Raw genomic sequence first — 20839 nt, forward strand, 5'->3', positions numbered from 1 at the left:
CACAACAACAACTACAAAAACAACCAACAACTGCTGGTGCAATCATCCCCTCCCCGCCTCTCTCGTACCTCGGACGACAACCACCTGCCAATACAGATACACGGATCACGGAAACCTTCTGCACGGCCTTTCGAAAACCTTCCCCTCTACCCTCCACCCTGCCCTCCCTTCCCTGCCCTAACACCCATCTCCCTGTGCCCATGCCCCTACATCCCAAGTCCACACACCCACCTACTCCTCCGCCCCACCGTGCAACCACTTTATGCACCACTCCTTCGCTACCACACCACCGCCTCCCTTTCCCCGTCCACGCTCCTTCTCCGTATTGCTGCTCCACGCCTGCTCCTCCGCCGCCACTGCCACCGCAACATCCCTTCTGCACACCCCCTCGCCCTGCCCGTCTGCTCCCTCGCCAACCAAGCACGCGGAAAAAATCTACACCCCCATGCCTCCAGGGTGCTCCTGCCCTCTATACGGGCTGTGTGCACACAACGACTACCCTACCATCTCACCACCTGCGTCAGCACTCCACGAAAGGAAGAACGCCCCCCGCAGCCATGATCCTCTTCTCCAGCTGCACCCACCACCCCACGCTCAGAACCCACACCAAACCATTTCTCCCAATCACCCGCCTCACCTGCACACCCCACACACGCCCTCTCGCACCACTTCCTAACCAACCACGCCCCCTCACTCCCCTCACGCTCCACACTTTTCTCTTCCGAGCTCTGTACCTCCAGCATTTTCCGCAGTTTGCTCCGGACGTCGTTGAACTCCTCCTTCACCTTCGCCAGGTGATCCACGCACCTGCACCGCCCAACCCACGTTCTCATTCTCGCGCCACATAACCATGCCGACACTCCTCCTCTCCCGTCACCCATCTCTACCACCATGCCCCACCACCTTCCACCTCGCGCCATTCACGCGCTCACATCCACCCCCACCCAACTCTCCCCCCCTTCTCGCGCACCAAACATCCCCATCCCATGCTCCACCCTCACCCCCATCACTCACCCTTTCTTGTCCTCCGCATCGCAACAATGCCGAAAAGCGACGCACACATTCTTCACCCTTTGCGCACCAATGCTGACACCCACCATGTTCACACCCACGCCCACGGGTTAGCTCAACAGCCACCCACAATCCTACCTCCGTCCCCAAACCTCTCCCTCCTTTCCCCACCCCCTCCACAACACCACATCCACCCACGTCGCATGCCTCCCCCGACACCTCTTCTCCTCTCATCTGCACTCGCAGGACCCTCCGACAAACCACACGCCCCACAATGCGCCAATGCTCAACCCCGACATCCCCTGCTGCTCCCCAAACCTCGCCATCATCCTCGACCTCGCCCCAACCACCCATCTCCCACACCCACTCTGCACCCACCGCTCCACTCGCACCCTTGCCCACCACACCGTGCCTCACCACAAATCGCCACCCATCCCCCGCACAAACCCCGTTCCCTTCCTCAATGCCACACTGCTCAACAATCCCCATCATCCCCGACTTCCTTTCCCTCTTCTCGCACCATCCACTACCCCTGCCTCCCGCACTTCTCCACCGCTTCGTCCTCCATGCACCCGACCTCGACCCTGCTCCGCACACTGCTCCCGGCACTCATACCCTCCGCTCTGCTCTGCTCTGCTCTCCTCTCCTCTCCTCTGCTCACCCACCACTTCGCCGACCTGCTGCGTACCTGGAGCTACTGCCCTTGAATTGATGCACGTGCCCGTCCACCACCTTGAAGTCTACCGGATCCGTCTTCCTGCAACCCCGATTCCCCAACCCCCCGTTAGTACCCCCGCCATCTCCCCGACCACTGCCAACCACCGATCCTCCACATCCATCACCCTTCCCTTCGCTTCCCTTCCCCCCTGCTTTCCACTGCAACCCTAATCTCCCATCCACTGCCCCATCTCCCCGCCCCGATCACCACCCCCACCTACACGTCGTCATCCCATCCCCTACACAACACAATACTTCACCATCCAATACCCTCACCACCACACCCAAGGTCGGACCCCACGTACAGCGATTCCGTCAGATTCTCCAGAAGCTTCTCCGTGTCGTCGAAGAACAACGTCACCACCTCCTCCACGAAGTCTGGACTGCTCTCGTCTTGCAACATCTGCAGCTGGCTGAACTGATCGTCCAAATATCCCTGCTCGCCACACACACACACACACGCCACCACCACCACACCGTCAAACCTCGCCCTCGAATGCCAATGCGTCCCCGACCGCCCACCCACTCAGCCCCGCATCGATCCCACCACGCCCCACGGTGCCTCTCTGCTCCGATCTCACCAACCCCCCCACACCACCATCCCTCCATCACCACTCAACCCTAAACCATCCCACCACCACCACCACCTCGGATCGCGACGCATCGCAGCGAACGCGCCTCGCCCGCGTCCCCAAACCTCCCACGACTAGAAACTACCAAACTGCAACATGTCCACCCAACCATTGTTACCTCCGACAGCATGCCATCCAGCAGCTCCTGGTGTTGATCCAGAAGCTCGTCCACGCTACATTCCCCCTCCTCCTCTTCCTCCTTCACCTTCACCTCCGCCTCCGCCTCCCGCACCTTCACCTGCTCCACAGCCTGCACTGCACTCGCGGGGGCAGCCGCATCGCTCACCTTGCCCACCACCTTGGGCTCCGCCATCACCTGCTTCCTCTCACCCTGGCAACATGTAGCCTGCGCGCATGCTCCGACGCCTGCCAGCTTTCCAAACACAGCAGCAACCTGCCCAGCCGAGCGAGCAAGGCCAGAACCACGAAACCCAATTGTGAAGGCGCAACCGAGAAGATGGTCGACGAATGACAAGCGTCCACCACCCCAGCGCTCGGGGCTCACAACACCGGGTCCCCAAAACCCACAAGTCAGCAGCGGAATCGCATCACGCGCGGGAGAAGAGGCCTACGGTACGAGAAGGTGGGGGCTCGCAGAAGCGCGCAGGCTTTCAGGGCCACGCTCCGTCACCGCGACCGCGACCACGACAAAAACACGGCAGCGCTCCATGAGGGCCACCGGGGCCTGCACCCCTCACTTCTCACTGGCTGCCGCTTCTGCTGCAGCCGCGCGGCTGCGTGGCGCCGTCGCTGGGTTGGGGAATGCCGTGTCACGCAGCCAGACAGACTGGCTTCGGCACCGTTGGCGTGCAGCTGCCCGGGCAGCTCACTTGCCGAGGTACTCCCCTCCATGAACCTGCAAACCAGTGATGAACGTATCGGGTGGAATGGTTTTATGATGAATTATTGATATGCACTGCACTGGAGGAAGAGCTGGGCACCGGATCCCAGCATTGATGGTGCCCTTCCGTGCTGATCCATGTCTGCCAACTCTCCGCTTCTCTCTTCCACTAGATTGCATCCATTAAGGAACTCCCGAGCAAGTTTTCACTTCGAGGATGTTCGTTGAAGATGAAACTCTTTGACTGTATTCTGGTTTTGGTCTGAGTGTTTCACTTTGGGGTTGTTTTCGCCCCTTATTTCCCCCTTTTCCTGTTCGATTCCTACAGTTTGCCATGTCGAAATCTGTAACAAGTTTTCGTAGGGGCCGCCTTGTGATTTACTCCAGCCTGTGTTTTGTTTTGTTTTTTTTTTGTTTTTTGTTTTGTTTTGTTTTTTCTTTTTCTTTTTCGTGCTTGTAACCCGCTCTCGTTGTTTCGGGTTTTGTAAATATTATATACAACGGAAGTTTGTTTAGACGAGATGTGGTGTTCAAATAAGCACCTCCTAGTACACCGGAATTTATGGTTTGGAAGAAGTATACTTTGTAACATAAGACTACCTTCACTCAATACAATGCTTGGAATCCAATGTCTTGAAATCTGCCTTTATTCCTCTCACTTGATAAATTTCACAAAATGTTCAGCATGTTAAAAAGTATTTGTAGATTATATTGCACGACATATGTGAAATGACTATTACAGTTTTGCTTATGTTATGCAATTTCATGATAAAAATTGTTAAGTAAGTAAATGTGATTATTTAATAGTTATTTTGCAAAAGTTATGTGGAATGTTTAGTTACTTCAAGAATACACGTTTTCAGTTTTTTAGCATCACTTCAAAAGTTTTATATATATATATATATATATATAAAATATTATTTAATCAAGATTAGTATCTTATAACAAAGATGGAAATTTTGTATTATGAAATTTGTAAAAGTATAGCATTGAAGTAGAGTACCTAAAATAAAATTTTGTAAGGCCGAAAATAATGTTTTTGTCATATTACAATACACTAATTTTTTTTATTTTTCTATTTTTTTTATTGTTTTTTTTTCTATTTTTTTCCATCAAACTTGGAGGATTGTGTATCTTCTTCTATCATTCATTAGATGATTGTATGTACTTGAAATTATTAAAGAACAAGGACTATGAAGTCACAATACTTAGTATTTGTAAGGTTGTACACAAAGAGAGTATAGAATAAGATGTCTTTTATCTTCAACACCTATTACTCATAGGTTGTGATTGCTGCTATAATAAACAATTTCTATTCTTTGATGAATACATCCATCAAATATTCTATGGAGACTATCCATTGTTATCTTATCTATTAGAGGAATATGCTTTAAGATCATGTGTTTGTTCATCTATCTTATCTTTTGACCTTCTCACATACCAAATGCCAATCCTTTGACTAATAGCAACTTATTTAAACTAATATCTTCTATAATATAACTTTTATTTATTTACTTTAAGAACTTTAACACTCTCACTTTGCTATTAGTCAAATTTTTTCAATCCTAATGTCTTTTTGAATATGTGATGTCTATCCTTTAGTAATGCCTTTGTCTACAAATCAATAAGCATATCTTCCATTGCACAATACTTCATATCAATCACTCTCATTTCAATCTTTTCTCTTATGAAGTAATATTGAATGTTAATGTGTTTGGTCCTTGAATGACACTTTGGATTCTTAGAAAATGCATGACATCCTTGATTGTCACATTCCATTGGAGTTGCTTCTATTTGCACAACTCCGATGTCTTCTAAAAGTTGTCTTAGCCATATTGCCTCCATTGCACTATGACTTGCTGTCATTTACTCTACCTCCTTTATTGACCTTGCAATTGTTTGTTGTCTCTTACAATTCTATGAAATAGCTCCTACTCCAACAAAGAATACATATCCCGTTGTTGACCTTCTATCATTTGCATCTTCATCCCAATTCACATCATTGTAATCATACATATTAATATTATCACCTCCAAGGTACAATTTGAAATACAAAGTGCCTTTTAAGTGCCTCATGATCTTTTTGATGATTGCCCAATGGATTGGTCCAACCTTTGACATGTGTTGGCTCACAACACTCACTACATATACAAGATCCACCCTTGTGCCAACCATTGCATACATAAGTGAATCTACTATTGCCTTGTATGGTCTACCTTGCATTTAACCTTCAACTTCAGCAAACTCTTAATCCATGAGCTTCATCAACTTCAAATTAGCCTCCAAAAATGTATTTGTAACCTTACACTCTTTCATGTTGAATTGTTTCAACATTTCTTTATTATACTTGTTTTGGCCTATTGTAATGGTCTTCTTAGCACAATCTCTCACAAATTCTATTCTTAAACAATAGTAAAGCTCTTTCAAATCACTCATCTCATACTCCTTTTCTAACTTTGCCTTCAACCAATCCATCATCTTCATAGTATTGGTTAAGTTGATTAAATCATTAACATAGAGGATGACAATCAATATGAACTCACTTAATTATATAACATACAAGAAATGATCAGATTCACTCCTTCCAAATCCTTTATTGACAAAGAATATATCAATATGTTGGTGCCATACCCTTAGAAATTGCTTGAGCCTATACAAGACTTTCTTCAACTTACAAACAAGATGTTGTTTGTCTTCTTCTACAAATCCTTAAAGTTACTCCATATAGATGTCTTCTTTTAGATTTTCATTCAAGAAAGTTGTCTTCGCATCCATTTGATGCATTTTTAAGTCCATTTTTGCTCCAATTGCAACAATGATTCTAATAGTGGTGAATTTGGCCATGAGAATAAATATCTCATTGAAATATATACCAACAATTTGTGAATAGCCTTTGGCAACTAATCTAGATTTATATCTCACAACATTACCCATCATATCCCTTTTGGTTCTAACTACCCACTTATAACCAATTAAAGATCGATTTGATGGAAATTGAAACAATTTCCATATTCCATCATCTATAAATGATTTGTAATCTTCTTCCATAGCATTCTCCTACTTCATAGCATCCATGGATTTCATTACATCATACAAACTTAATGGATCAATAAAGACTGCAACATTAGCATATTCTTCACTTATTTGAGAAAAGATGTGATTCTTCTACTATGCACTAAGATGTTTTCTATCTTTCAAAGGATATCTCCTTTCACTTGATGAAGCTTCAACTTCTTTCACTCCAAGATCTCTTGTAAGCTTCTTCTTCTTAAAACTTGTTTCTTCATATTCAAAGATTGGTACTCTTCATCATCATCATCATCATCTTTAATATCTTCATTGTTTTCATTGCTAGTTTTAGCAATTGTAGGCACACTATGGCCTATATGCTTTGATTCTTCATCTTAATTTGAATTTCCACCATCATCAATGTTATCATCTTTTTCTTCTTCCTTTGTTGAAATTAAAGATGTGTCTACAAACATACCATTACTTCTACTTGGACACATCTCTAAGTACTCATAAGCATTCTTATGTTCCAAAAATTCTACATCACGACTCTTAATGATCTTCTTGGTTCCTAAACACATAAATCTATATGCCTTGGTACCTTCATAATATCCGACAAACATACATTTTGTACCTTTTGCATCAAGTTTGCATCTCATACAATATGGTATTTTTGCATAAGCAATGCATCTAAAAATCTTCATATATAAAACATAAGGTTTCTTGCCACTCCAAGCTTCTTGTGGAGTTAATGATGTGAATACACTTATTGGGCACTTATTCCTTGTATATATTGCATTTACCACTGCTTCCACTGTCGGGGTAGAGAGAATTTGTCTCAAGAAAGCGTTGGGCTTCTGGTTGCCACTAAATGCTCAAACAAGTCTAAGATATAAAGTATCAAGTTTATATATATATATATAATATTCTTTTTTAGGGCAATTACATCAAAACATAAGCCCAAGTACTAAGAAAACATCCAAATGTATGATAAGTATCTTAAAACCTTATATATTCTTATGAGAGATGTTTCTCAAACTTCAACACCTCATATCTCACGATTGGACTAGCCAAACAACCCTTAATTTTACATGAAGTACTGATATACTTTCAAAAACTTCCACAAAAAAATTCAACTGCAAATTCATAACGAATCTTGAGATATCGCCAAAACCCTGATAGTAGCTTTAAACCCTAGCTTACATACACCCGTGTGCTAATTTCTTCATATCTCACAAAATAAGTACTCAAATACCATGAAACTTTAATCTATAGCTTTTTAACTTAATAACTCACACTTATGGAAATTTTGAGCCACAATTTCGCCTAGAAACTTAAGATATGGCTCCAACTATTACTATCAACAAAATGACTCACTTACTGCCTTTGAATTACATGTGTTGTCTTCAATGCCCTATAACTCTTTCATCTAGACTTGGAATTCATCAAATAGTATATGTAAAGTGTAGCCAAGAAAGTATCCTCTCCAACTTCAGTCGCCAATCTTTCATTGCTCTCCATATGCATATGTTATGCTTCAAAGAGTGACAGTAGGTACAAATTTGATACCTTCATTTTGAACACCTATATCTCCTTCAAAAAAACTCGAAATCACACAAACTCTTCACCCAAATTATATCCAAAACCCTGAAATTTCTGACTCTAGCCTCCAAAGCTCGAATGAATTCGAAAGAGAAATCCTAATCCCTAATAAGGCCTCGGGCAGCCTCCTTGAAGCCCATTGGGCATGGCCTTTGACCAATAAGAATGAAGTTTTCTATTCTTTGCCTTCATCCAACCATACCTTGCTTTCATCCCTTCTAATAAGCCTCCTATTAGTTAAGATTTTCTTCTTTAGGCCTCAACCTTCTCTTAAGCTTTATACTGAATATCTAAATCCTACATAATGTAAATATTATAATCAAAATAGATAAATCTCCAAATAAATTTCTTTATATCAATTCTCTTTAAATTTATTTACTAACCACTCTAATCTATATCAAGACTTACAAAAATATTATATGTTTTAATTAATTTTAACATACTATAAGCAATTATAATATGACATCTACTCCTTCTTAACTTACACATCCTCCGGTATGTGCCACGTATTACTCTTCTTTATCTTCTTGATATTTCTTTGAATTACTCATAGGTTCTTTTTTTTCATCTTCTTGTGCCAAGTATTGAAGTATGAATTCTTGAAGGCCTTCTATTTGAAATAACCGATCTTTTTTCTTGAAAGTCTTCACCTTCTTTCCTGCTATTTGAATCCTTATTTTAGCTCCATCTAATTCACTTAAAGTATATGTGGCATTATCAAGGACTATAATCACTACATATGGTCTAAACCATTTTTTTGGAAATTTATTTATAGTACTTTGCTCATACTTAAGGCTTCTATCATAAACTAGAATCCTGTCTCTAATCTCTATAGGCTTAGGCCTCAACCTATGAGTCTTATCAAATCTTTCTTTATTTTTTAATCTTACTTTCTTTAACCTCTCAGCTGCAATTTGTAGGTCTTCAGGTAACCTATCCAATTGTTCGATTCAAAGCTCCTATAATCTTTCTCTCTTTATATCATCTTGGGAAGATGCACAGGTTTAGGATTTAGGAGATTTTAGGATTTAGGGTTTAGGGTTTAGGAAATGCTTGTGATAACTTTGATGGAGATGACTATGCTTTCATGGCAAGTAAAGGAGCTTCTATAGCTGCTATGTCTAAGTAAATTATAAATTTTGGATGCTACTAAGCATATAATACCATATAAGTGTTTATTTGATACTTATAAAGAAATTCTAGCAACCAAAGTTTGGTTGGAAGACAATGGCATGGTACAAGCCACTAGAATTCGATCCATTATTGTAAAAATAGTTATTAAGGATCACATTAAGAGAATTAGGTTGAAGGAGGTCTTACATGTACCAAAGATGAAGAAGAACTTCTTTTTAGTAAGCAAACTTGTATCACATGGTTGAAAGGTTCAATTTAATAAGAATGGATGTTTTGCAAAGACATTGAGTAGAAAACATATTGCAAAAGGCCTTAGAGATGGCAACCTCTACTTCATCAATTGTAAGAAGATGAATGAAATAGAAGTAGCAATATTTTTTTAATTTTCTACAAAAACAAGACAAATTTGGAATTTGGCATCAACAACTTAGTCATTTGAATGCCAAAAGCATGAACGAGCTTCAATCCATATTAAGTGGTTTGGATCTTAGTAAATTTAGCCACTATGCTTTGACACTTGCTTGTAAAAGATGTATATAAGGCAAACAACAAAAGGCTTTATTTCCAAGAAGAGTTGCAACACGAGCTACAAAATTATTAAAAATTGTACACTCTGATGTTTGTGGACAAACAAAGACACCATCAATTGGAGGAAAAAATTAATTTGTATCATTTATTAATGATTTTTCAAGAAAAATATAGATTTATATCATTAAAGCCAAGAATGAATGTTTTTCAAGGTTTAAGAAGTTTTAGGCTCTTGTAGAGAAAATAAGAGTACCAGCTAAAGTATTGCGTATGGGTAATACACATAAGTACATATCAAAATATTTTGATGAATTCTTAAAAATTTGAGAAGTAGTAACACAATCTTTTATTTTCTATACTCTAAAACAATTATAATGGTTAAAAGATAAAATCACACCATTGTAAAGATGGCAAGCACTATGCTTAATGTACAAAATCTTAGGCCTGAATATTGGCTCGTGTCATATTCTAATTGCTTATAGTATGTTAAAATTAATTAAAACATATAATATTTTTGTAAGTCTTGATATAGATTAGAGTGGTTAGTAAATAAATTTAAAGAGAATTGATATAAAGAAATTTATTTGGAGATTTATCTATTTTGATTATAATATTTACATTATGTAGGATTTAGATATTCAGTATAAAGCTTAAGAGAAGGTTGAGGCCTAAAGAAGAAAATCTTAACTAATAGGAGGCTTATTAGAAGGGATGAAAGCAAGGTATGGTTGGATGAAGGCAAAGAATAGAAAACTTCATTCTTATTGGTCAAAGGCCATGCCCAATGGGCTTCAAGGAGGCTGCCCGAGGCCTTATTAGGGATTAGGATTTCTCTTTCGAATTCATTCGAGCTTTGGAGGCTAGAGTCAGAAATTTCAGGGTTTTGGATATAATTTGGGTGAAGAGTTTGTGTGATTTCGAGTTTTTTTGAAGGAGATATAGGTGTTCAAAATGAAGGTATCAAATTTGTACCTACTGTCACTCTTTGAAGCATAACATATGCATATGGAGAGCAATGAAAGATTGGCGACTGAAGTTGGAGAGGATACTTTCTTGGCTACACTTTACATATACTATTTGATGAATTCCAAGTCTAGATGAAAGAGTTATAGGGCATTGAAGACAACACATGTAATTCAAAGGCAGTAAGTGAGTCATTTTGTTGATAGTAATAGTTGGAGCCATATCTTAAGTTTCTAGGCGAAATTGTGGCTCAAAATTTCCATAAGTGTGAGTTATTAAGTTAAAAAGCTATAGATTAAAGTTTCATGGTATTTGAGTACTTATTTTGTGAGATATGAAGAAATTAGCACACGGGTGTATGTAAGCTAGGGTTTAAAGCTACTATCAGGGTTTTGGCGATATCTCAAGATTCGTTATGAATTTGCAGTTGAATTTTTTTGTGGAAGTTTTTGAAAGTATATCAGTACTTCATGTAAAATTAAGGGTTGTTTGGCTAGTCCAATCGTGAGATATGAGGTGTTGAAGTTTGAGAAACATCTCTCATAAGAATATATAAGGTTTTAAGATACTTATCATACATTTGGATGTTTTCTTAGTACTTGGGCTTATGTTTTGATGTAATTGCCCTAAAAAAGAATATTATATATATATATATAAACTTGATACTTTATATCTTAGACTTGTTTGAGCATTTAGTGGCAACCAGAAGCCCAACGCTTTCTTGAGACAAATTCTCTCTACCCCGACAGTGGAAGCAGTGGTAAATGCAATATATACAAGGAATAAGTGCCCAATAAGTGTATTCACATCATTAACTCCACAAGAAGCTTGGAGTGGCAAGAAACCTTATGTTTTATATATGAAGATTTTTAGATGCATTGCTTATGCAAAAATACCATATTGTATGAGATGCAAACTTGATGCAAAAGGTACAAAATGTATGTTTGTCGGATATTATGAAGGTACCAAGGCATATAGATTTATGTGTTTAGGAACCAAGAAGATCATTAAGAGTCGTGATGTAGAATTTTTGGAACATAAGAATGCTTATGAGTACTTAGAGATGTGTCCAAGTAGAAGTAATGGTATGTTTGTAGACACATCTTTAATTTCAACAAAGGAAGAAGAAAAAGATGATAACATTGATGATGGTGGAAATTCAAATTAAGATGAAGAATCAAAGCATATAGGCCATAGTGTGCCTACAATTGCTAAAACTAGCAATGAAAACAATGAAGATATTAAAGATGATGATGATGATGATGAAGAGTACCAATCTTTGAATATGAAGAAACAAGTTTTAAGAAGAAGAAGCTTACAAGAGATCTTGGAGTGAAAGAAGTTGAAGCTTCATCAAGTGAAAGGAGATATCCTTTGAAAGATAGAAAACATCTTAGTGCATAGTAGAAGAATCACATCTTTTCTCAAATAAGTGAAGAATATGCTAATGTTGCAGTCTTTATTGATCCATTAAGTTTGTATGATGTAATGAAATCCATGGATGCTATGAAGTAGGAGAATGCTATGGAAGAAGATTACAAATCATTTATAGATGATGGAATATGGAAATTGTTTCAATTTCCATCAAATCGATCTTTAATTGGTTATAAGTGGGTAGTTAGAACCAAAAGGGATATGATGGGTAATGTTGTGAGATATAAATCTAGATTAGTTGCCAAAGGCTATTCACAAATTGTTGGTATATATTTCAATGAGATATTTATTCTCATGGCCAAATTCACCACTATTAGAATCATTGTTGCAATTGGAGCAAAAATGGACTTAAAAATGCATCAAATGGATGCGAAGACAACTTTCTTGAATGAAAATCTAAAAGAAGACATCTATATGGAGTAACTTTAAGGATTTGTAGAAGAAGACAAACAACATCTTGTTTGTAAGTTGAAGAAAGTCTTGTATAGGCTCAAGCAATTTCTAAGGGTATGGCACCAACATATTGATATATTCTTTGTCAATAAAGGATTTGGAAGGAGTGAATCTGATCATTTCTTGTATGTTATATAATTAAGTGAGTTCATATTGATTGTCATCCTCTATGTTAATGATTTAATCAACTTAACCAATACTATGAAGATGATGGATTGGTTGAAGGCAAAGTTAGAAAAGGAGTATGAGATGAGTGATTTGAAAGAGCTTTACTATTGTTTAAGAATAGAATTTGTGAGAGATTGTGCTAAGAAGACCATTACAATAGGCCAAAACAAGTATAATAAAGAAATGTTGAAACAATTCAACATGAAAGAGTGTAAGGTTACAAATACATTTTTGGAGGCTAATTTGAAGTTGATGAAGCTCATGGATTAAGAGTTTGCTGAAGTTGAAGGTTAAATGCAAGGTAGACCATACAAGGCAATAGTAGATTCACTTATGTATGCAATGGTTGGCACAAGGGTGGATCTTGTATATGTAGTGAGTGTTGTGAGCCAACACATGTCAAAGGTTGGACCAATCCATTGGGCAATCATCAAAAAGATCATGAGGCACTTAAAAGGCACTTTGTATTTCAAATTGTACCTTGGAGGTGATAATATTAATATGTATGATTACAATGATGTGAATTGGGATGAAGATGCAAATGATAGAAGGTCAACAACGGGATATGTATTCTTTGTTGGAGTAGGAGCTATTTCATAGAATTGTAAGAGACAACAAACAATTGCAAGGTCAATAAAGGAGGTAGAGTAAATGACAGCAAGTCATAGTGCAATGGAGGCAATATGGCTAAGACAACTTTTAGAAGACATCGGAGTTGTGCAAATAGAAGCAACTCCAATGGAATGTGACAATCAAGGATGTCATGCATTTTCTAAGAATCCAAAGTGTCATTCAAGGACCAAACACATTAACATTCAATATTACTTCATAAGAGAAAAGATTGAAATGAGAGTGATTGATATGAAGTATTGTGCAATGGAAGATATGCTTATTGATTTGTAGACAAAGGCATTACTAAAGGATAGACATCACATATTCAAAAAGACATTAGGATTGAAAAAATTTGACTAATAGCAAAGTGAGAGTGTTAAAGTTCTTAAAGTAAATAAATAAAAGTTATATTATAGAAGATATTAGTTTAAATAAGTTGCTATTAGTCAAAGGATTGGCATTTGGTATGTGAGAAGGTCAAAAGATAAGATAGATGAACAAACACATGATCTTAAAGCATATTCCTCTAATAGATAAGATAACAATGGATAGTCTCCATAGAATATTTGATGGATGTATTCATCAAAGAATAGAAATTGTTTATTATAGCAGCAATCACAACCTATGAGTAATAGGTGTTGAAGATAAAAGACATCTTATTCTATACTCTCTTTGTGTACAACCTTACAAATACTAAGTATTGTGACTTCATAGTCCTTGTTCTTTAATAATTTCAAGTACATACAATCATCTAATGAATGATAGAAGAAGATACACAATCCTCCAAGTTTGATGGAAAAAAATAGAAAAAAAAACAATAAAAAAAATAGAAAAATAAAAAAAATTAGTGTATTGTAATATGACAAAAACATTATTTTCGGCCTTACAAAATTTTATTTTAGGTACTCTACTTCAATGCTATACTTTTACAAATTTCATAATACAAAATTTCCATCTTTGTTATAAGATACTAATCTTGATTAAATAATATTTTATATATATATATATATATATAAAACTTTTGAAGTGATGCTAAAAAACTGAAAACGTGTATTCTTGAAGTAACTAAACATTCCACATAACTTTTGCAAAATAACTATTAAATAATCACATTTACTTACTTAACAATTTTTATCATGAAATTGCATAACATAAGCAAAACTGTAATAGTCATTTCACATATGTCGTGCAATATAATCTACAAATACTTTTTAACATGCTGAACATTTTGTGAAATTTATCAAGTGAGAGGAATAAAGGCAGATTTCAAGACATTGGATTCCAAGCATTGTATTGAGTGAAGGTAGTCTTATGTTACAAAGTATACTTCTTCCAAACCATAAATTCCGGTGTACTAGGAGGTGCTTATTTGAACACCACATCTCGTCTAAACAAACTTCCGTTGTATATAATATTTACAAAACCCGAAACAACGAGAGCGGGTTACAAGCACGAAAAAGAAAAAGAAAAAACAAAACAAAACAAAAAACAAAAAAAAAACAAAACAAAACACAGGCTGGAGTAAATCACAAGGCGGCCCCTACGAAAACTTGTTACAGATTTCGACATGGCAAACTGTAGGAATCGAACAGGAAAAGGGGGAAATAAGGGGCGAAAACAACCCCAAAGTGAAACACTCAGACCAAAACCAGAATACAGTCAAAGAGTTTCATCTTCAACGAACATCCTCGAAGTGAAAACTTGCTCGGGAGTTCCTTAATGGATGCAATCTAGTGGAAGAGAGAAGCGGAGAGTTGGCAGACATGGATCAGCACGGAAGGGCACCATCAATGCTGGGATCCGGTGCCCAGCTCTTCCTCCAGTGCAGTGCATATCAATAATTCATCATAAAACCATTCCACCCGATACGTTCATCACTGGTTTGCAGGTTCATGGAGGGGAGTACCTCGGCAAGTGAGCTGCCCGGGCAGCTGCACGCCAACGGTGCCGAAGCCAGTCTGTCTGGCTGCGTGACACGGCATTCCCCAACCCAGCGACGGCGCCACGCAGCCGCGCGGCTGCAGCAGAAGCGGCAGCCAGTGAGAAGTGAGGGGTGCAGGCCCCGGTGGCCCTCATGGAGCGCTGCCGTGTTTTTGTCGTGGTCGCGGTCGCGGTGACGGAGCGTGGCCCTGAAAGCCTGCGCGCTTCTGCGAGCCCCCACCTTCTCGTACCGTAGGCCTCTTCTCCCGCGCGTGATGCGATTCCGCTGCTGACTTGTGGGTTTTGGGGACCCGGTGTTGTGAGCCCCGAGCGCTGGGGTGGTGGACGCTTGTCATTCGTCGACCATCTTCTCGGTTGCGCCTTCACAATTGGGTTTCGTGGTTCTGGCCTTGCTCGCTCGGCTGGGCAGGTTGCTGCTGTGTTTGGAAAGCTGGCAGGCGTCGGAGCATGCGCGCAGGCTACATGTTGCCAGGGTGAGAGGAAGCAGGTGATGGCGGAGCCCAAGGTGGTGGGCAAGGTGAGCGATGCGGCTGCCCCCGCGAGTGCAGTGCAGGCTGTGGAGCAGGTGAAGGTGCGGGAGGCGGAGGCGGAGGTGAAGGTGAAGGAGGAAGAGGAGGAGGGGGAATGTAGCGTGGACGAGCTTCTGGATCAACACCAGGAGCTGCTGGATGGCATGCTGTCGGAGGTAACAATGGTTGGGTGGACATGTTGCAGTTTGGTAGTTTCTAGTCGTGGGAGGTTTGGGGACGCGGGCGAGGCGCGTTCGCTGCGATGCGTCGCGATCCGAGGTGGTGGTGGTGGTGGGATGGTTTAGGGTTGAGTGGTGATGGAGGGATGGTGGTGTGGGGGGGTTGGTGAGATCGGAGCAGAGAGGCACCGTGGGGCGTGGTGGGATCGATGCGGGGCTGAGTGGGTGGGCGGTCGGGGACGCATTGGCATTCGAGGGCGAGGTTTGACGGTGTGGTGGTGGTGGCGTGTGTGTGTGTGTGTGGCGAGCAGGGATATTTGGACGATCAGTTCAGCCAGCTGCAGATGTTGCAAGACGAGAGCAGTCCAGACTTCGTGGAGGAGGTGGTGACGTTGTTCTTCGACGACACGGAGAAGCTTCTGGAGAATCTGACGGAATCGCTGTACGTGGGGTCCGACCTTGGGTGTGGTGGTGAGGGTATTGGATGGTGAAGTATTGTGTTGTGTAGGGGATGGGATGACGACGTGTAGGTGGGGGTGGTGATCGGGGCGGGGAGATGGGGCAGTGGATGGGAGATTAGGGTTGCAGTGGAAAGCAGGGGGGAAGGGAAGCGAAGGGAAGGGTGATGGATGTGGAGGATCGGTGGTTGGCAGTGGTCGGGGAGATGGCGGGGGTACTAACGGGGGGTTGGGGAATCGGGGTTGCAGGAAGACGGATCCGGTAGACTTCAAGGTGGTGGACGGGCACGTGCATCAATTCAAGGGCAGTAGCTCCAGGTACGCAGCAGGTCGGCGAAGTGGTGGGTGAGCAGAGGAGAGGAGAGGAGAGCAGAGCAGAGCAGAGCGGAGGGTATGAGTGCCGGGAGCAGTGTGCGGAGCAGGGTCGAGGTCGGGTGCATGGAGGACGAAGCGGTGGAGAAGTGCGGGAGGCAGGGGTAGTGGATGGTGCGAGAAGAGGGAAAGGAAGTCGGGGATGATGGGGATTGTTGAGCAGTGTGGCATTGAGGAAGGGAACGGGGTTTGTGCGGGGGATGGGTGGCGATTTGTGGTGAGGCACGGTGTGGTGGGCAAGGGTGCGAGTGGAGCGGTGGGTGCAGAGTGGGTGTGGGAGATGGGTGGTTGGGGCGAGGTCGAGGATGATGGCGAGGTTTGGGGAGCAGCAGGGGATGTCGGGGTTGAGCATTGGCGCATTGTGGGGCGTGTGGTTTGTCGGAGGGTCCTGCGAGTGCAGATGAGAGGAGAAGAGGTGTCGGGGGAGGCATGCGACGTGGGTGGATGTGGTGTTGTGGAGGGGGTGGGGAAAGGAGGGAGAGGTTTGGGGACGGAGGTAGGATTGTGGGTGGCTGTTGAGCTAACCCGTGGGCGTGGGTGTGAACATGGTGGGTGTCAGCATTGGTGCGCAAAGGGTGAAGAATGTGTGCGTCGCTTTTCGGCATTGTTGCGATGCGGAGGACAAGAAAGGGTGAGTGATGGGGGTGAGGGTGGAGCATGGGATGGGGATGTTTGGTGCGCGAGAAGGGGGGGAGAGTTGGGTGGGGGTGGATGTGAGCGCGTGAATGGCGCGAGGTGGAAGGTGGTGGGGCATGGTGGTAGAGATGGGTGACGGGAGAGGAGGAGTGTCGGCATGGTTATGTGGCGCGAGAATGAGAACGTGGGTTGGGCGGTGCAGGTGCGTGGATCACCTGGCGAAGGTGAAGGAGGAGTTCAACGACGTCCGGAGCAAACTGCGGAAAATGCTGGAGGTACAGAGCTCGGAAGAGAAAAGTGTGGAGCGTGAGGGGAGTGAGGGGGCGTGGTTGGTTAGGAAGTGGTGCGAGAGGGCGTGTGTGGGGTGTGCAGGTGAGGCGGGTGATTGGGAGAAATGGTTTGGTGTGGGTTCTGAGCGTGGGGTGGTGGGTGCAGCTGGAGAAGAGGATCATGGCTGCGGGGGGCGTTCTTCCTTTCGTGGAGTGCTGACGCAGGTGGTGAGATGGTAGGGTAGTCGTTGTGTGCACACAGCCCGTATAGAGGGCAGGAGCACCCTGGAGGCATGGGGGTGTAGATTTTTTCCGCGTGCTTGGTTGGCGAGGGAGCAGACGGGCAGGGCGAGGGGGTGTGCAGAAGGGATGTTGCGGTGGCAGTGGCGGCGGAGGAGCAGGCGTGGAGCAGCAATACGGAGAAGGAGCGTGGACGGGGAAAGGGAGGCGGTGGTGTGGTAGCGAAGGAGTGGTGCATAAAGTGGTTGCACGGTGGGGCGGAGGAGTAGGTGGGTGTGTGGACTTGGGATGTAGGGGCATGGGCACAGGGAGATGGGTGTTAGGGCAGGGAAGGGAGGGCAGGGTGGAGGGTAGAGGGGAAGGTTTTCGAAAGGCCGTGCAGAAGGTTTCCGTGATCCGTGTATCTGTATTGGCAGGTGGTTGTCGTCCGAGGTACGAGAGAGGCGGGGAGGGGATGATTGCACCAGCAGTTGTTGGTTGTTTTTGTATGGATGAAAGTTCACGGGGTGCGTGCTTTTCTTGTAGGATATATGATTCCATCATTGAATCTGTGTTTAACCTCCGTTTATTTTTAATTTGAATCTTGGTCTCTGTTAATATTGGATCACATGTACTTTTCGATTTTTATTTTGTTTTGTTTATTTATCATGTTCTTCTCTGCCATTTGGGATAGTGTCGTCTTGAATTTTCTTTTCTTTTTACGTTGTCGTTCGCCAACCACTATTAGGACTTTATTTTTTCATTCTTTATTTTTATGTATGTTTTATTTTTGCTTGTCTTGCTGGATGTGAGTTTCGTCGTCAGTAATTTTCGATTGCGTGGTTTGTAATCATTCTATAATCGTGTTATACGCTGTTGAGTTTTCATTGAATTTAGGAGTATGCTTAATTTCTATATTTGGATAGATGTATCGTGTTCGTAAATCCTTCTGCTCACTGCCATTGGGGTTTTGATTTAGTATTAATCCAGATGTCTGTTAATGTTAAGCTTCGTTACTTGGGCTCATCGTTCATCTTGCCGGCATTACTTATATTTAGGTATTCTTCCCGTTGTTTCATTTTTTGAAATCTGATTTTGGGGTGTCTTTTCTGTGATCTATGTGCGATATGGATATCAAAAGCTATTTGGATCAGAATTGGTCAGTTTTGGTATTGTGGTTTGGGTGTCGAGGATTACAGACTTTGGTTTTAGTGAGGTTTATTATTACGTCTTTCGGGCCGTTTTAAGCTTCATAACTCTATTTTCTTAAACAAGTTCTGTAGGATTCGTGGACTCGTGCTCTAATTATCGGGTTAATGCTGATGTTTGTTTTATCAATTATTATCAACAGGTTTGTAGTTCTAGTGGACGCTTTTTCAGTGTTAGTGTTGGGAAGGTCTGATGGAGGAGAATTCCATGCAGCTGCTGTAGGTAGGGGAAGTAGAGAAGAGCGGTAGTTACTTTCGGAGGTACACACATAGATGCATGCAGTTGTAATGCAGGTGGGTGAGTGTTCGATTTGCATTTTTTGCACGTCATTCGAAGACAGGGCGTGATAATTCTTTCCCTTGCAGCTTCAAGAGGTGGGCACAAGCTGTGGGATTTAAGAGACTAGTTCCTATGGTTGGCTGCGCAAGCGCCTGTTCAAGCAGGTGGAGTGTTGGTGGAATATTTCGCTATGAACCTCCTCAGATGTTGTGAAGGTCCTTACTGTTGATGAAGCTGTTGGCAGAATCTCTTCTGAATCTAGTAGCTCTGATTACATTATTAGCTGAGTTCTGTGTTATGCTACCTAAACATGCATTGATACTTGTCATGTAATGGATGTGGTTACATCGCAGACATCGTGGGTATTGCTTCCTCTTCCCATGTTGAATTTGCTAATTTCTTCGAGAAGAGCAAATTATCATGCAAATGTGTTTATGATGATATATAAAAAAATTCTCATGTTGTCGTCAACTTGTACGTTGAGCTGGCATCAGAGTGAATCATGTTGTCAAAGTACATCCGAGATGACTTATGCCAAAATTTGACCAGGAGGAATTATCTTCAACATTCAACATTAGATTTAATGATTAAAACTAGGTATAAGCTACTACTGACAAGGATGCGAATGTAATCTATCACAATTTGACATGTCAATTTGTAATTTTTGTAGCCATTATTTTACAAAGTGATAATGCAAGTTTTTTTGACTTGGGTCTTTTATGATAGTCATTATATAACCTTTGTTCTATGAAGAATAATTGTAAAATATGTATTACTAGTTGATTGCATTTGAAGAACATTTAGTGTCTAAATTTCGTTCTTTGAAGATTTTTGATTGTGTGCAACTTCAGCAGTGTTAATATTGTCATTAAACAATTGATAGTCAAAAGGTTGAATATTTTTAATTAATTCAGTGTCTTGTTGTATGTTAGTGCTATATGAATTAACATCAATATTTTCATATTCAATTCAAAGTGAATGGTGAACATTGAATAATTGATAATAATTAAGTATTGAAGGTATTATTTACTTTAATTCTCTATCTTCATTAATGTTATATGAAAGGACTATAAAATATCATTATTTAGGAATAATGTGATTTATTAATATTTAATAGTTTGCACCACCAAAAAATATTAAAAAATTGTTAGAGCCTTTAAGAAATTATAAATGTTGCCAATATATTTTTAATTATAGGAGTTGAAACAATGTTTCTTTGTTGTCAAGGACATGAATCTTGAAGAATTGAAAGATCAAGACACTCTTGTGTCACTTGAAAAGACTAAATAATCACTTAGACATGGTAATATATTATATTAGAATAGCTATTATTAAAAAAAAAAAAGACTAAAAAGTTTTAAAACAAGATTAAAGATTAAAAAGGTTTTAATAAGAGTAAAGAAGGCTCCACTTTTGCTTCTATATATACTTTCTAACTAGAAGTTAGATGACAATGTTCCATAGGACCTCCAATGCGTGTTGACTTTGCTAGTATCATAGACATATATTTACTATAATTGTTACCTAAATAATATGAATAGATAGAAGTAAATAAGAATAGATTAATTTCATAATATCTTCTAGAAAGTTTTATTGATACTGCTTTGATTTTATATGTGTTTGTAGTTGATTGGTAGGTTATAAACTTGGTTAACAAGTTAACA

At 41.3% G+C, this 20839-nt stretch overlaps 3 protein-coding genes across 3 annotated transcripts; 2 read left to right on the forward strand and 1 right to left on the reverse strand.

Moving 5' to 3' along the window:
- Nucleotides 1-325: 325 nt before the first annotated feature.
- Nucleotides 326-2928, reverse strand: LOC112294096 (histidine-containing phosphotransfer protein 1). The gene is made up of 6 exons (XM_024544249.3): nt 2479-2928; nt 2034-2164; nt 1700-1768; nt 1015-1086; nt 735-807; nt 326-574 (listed from the first exon to the last, which is right to left on the reverse strand). Exons 1-6 carry the CDS (start codon nt 2671-2673, stop codon nt 521-523), a joined length of 594 nt encoding a protein of 197 aa, XP_024400017.1. The 5' UTR covers nt 2674-2928; the 3' UTR covers nt 326-520.
- A 12352-nt stretch (nt 2929-15280) lies between these two features.
- On the forward strand, nt 15281-17883 carry LOC141046392 (histidine-containing phosphotransfer protein 1-like). Its single transcript, XM_073539952.2, has 6 exons — nt 15281-15730; nt 16045-16175; nt 16441-16509; nt 17123-17194; nt 17402-17474; nt 17635-17883. Exons 1-6 carry the CDS (start codon nt 15536-15538, stop codon nt 17686-17688), a joined length of 594 nt encoding a protein of 197 aa, XP_073396053.1. The 5' UTR covers nt 15281-15535; the 3' UTR covers nt 17689-17883.
- Nucleotides 17702-19691, forward strand: LOC141046409 (uncharacterized). The gene is made up of 3 exons (XM_090243893.1): nt 17702-17709; nt 17808-18140; nt 19262-19691. The coding sequence occupies exons 1-3, from the start codon at nt 17702-17704 to the stop codon at nt 19386-19388; spliced, it is 468 nt and encodes a 155-aa protein (XP_090100019.1). The 3' UTR covers nt 19389-19691.
- The last annotated feature ends 1148 nt before the right edge of the window (nt 19692-20839 follow it).

Source organism: Physcomitrium patens, chromosome 17 (assembly GCF_059467195.1).
Source record: "Physcomitrium patens ecotype Gransden chromosome 17, ASM5946719v1, whole genome shotgun sequence".
NCBI classification, from domain to species: domain Eukaryota; kingdom Viridiplantae; phylum Streptophyta; class Bryopsida; order Funariales; family Funariaceae; genus Physcomitrium; species Physcomitrium patens.

Coding starts and splice junctions, on each gene's coding strand:
- LOC112294096 (XM_024544249.3), bottom strand. CDS start 2,673: ATGGCGGAGCCCAAGGTGGTGGGCAAGGTGAGCGATGCGGCTGCCCCC. Junction 2,165..2,478: donor TGGATGGCATGCTGTCGGAG/GTAACAATGGTT, acceptor TGTGGCGAGCAG/GGATATTTGGACGATCAGTT. Junction 575..734: donor AACTGCGGAAAATGCTGGAG/GTACAGAGCTCG, acceptor TGGTGGGTGCAG/CTGGAGAAGAGGATCATGGC.
- LOC141046409 (XM_090243893.1), top strand. Junction 18,141..19,261: donor GCAGGTGGTTGTCGTCCGAG/GTACGAGAGAGG, acceptor TTTCCCTTGCAG/CTTCAAGAGGTGGGCACAAG.
- LOC141046392 (XM_073539952.2), top strand. CDS start 15,536: ATGGCGGAGCCCAAGGTGGTGGGCAAGGTGAGCGATGCGGCTGCCCCC. Junction 16,176..16,440: donor GAGAATCTGACGGAATCGCT/GTACGTGGGGTC, acceptor TCGGGGTTGCAG/GAAGACGGATCCGGTAGACT. Junction 17,475..17,634: donor AACTGCGGAAAATGCTGGAG/GTACAGAGCTCG, acceptor TGGTGGGTGCAG/CTGGAGAAGAGGATCATGGC.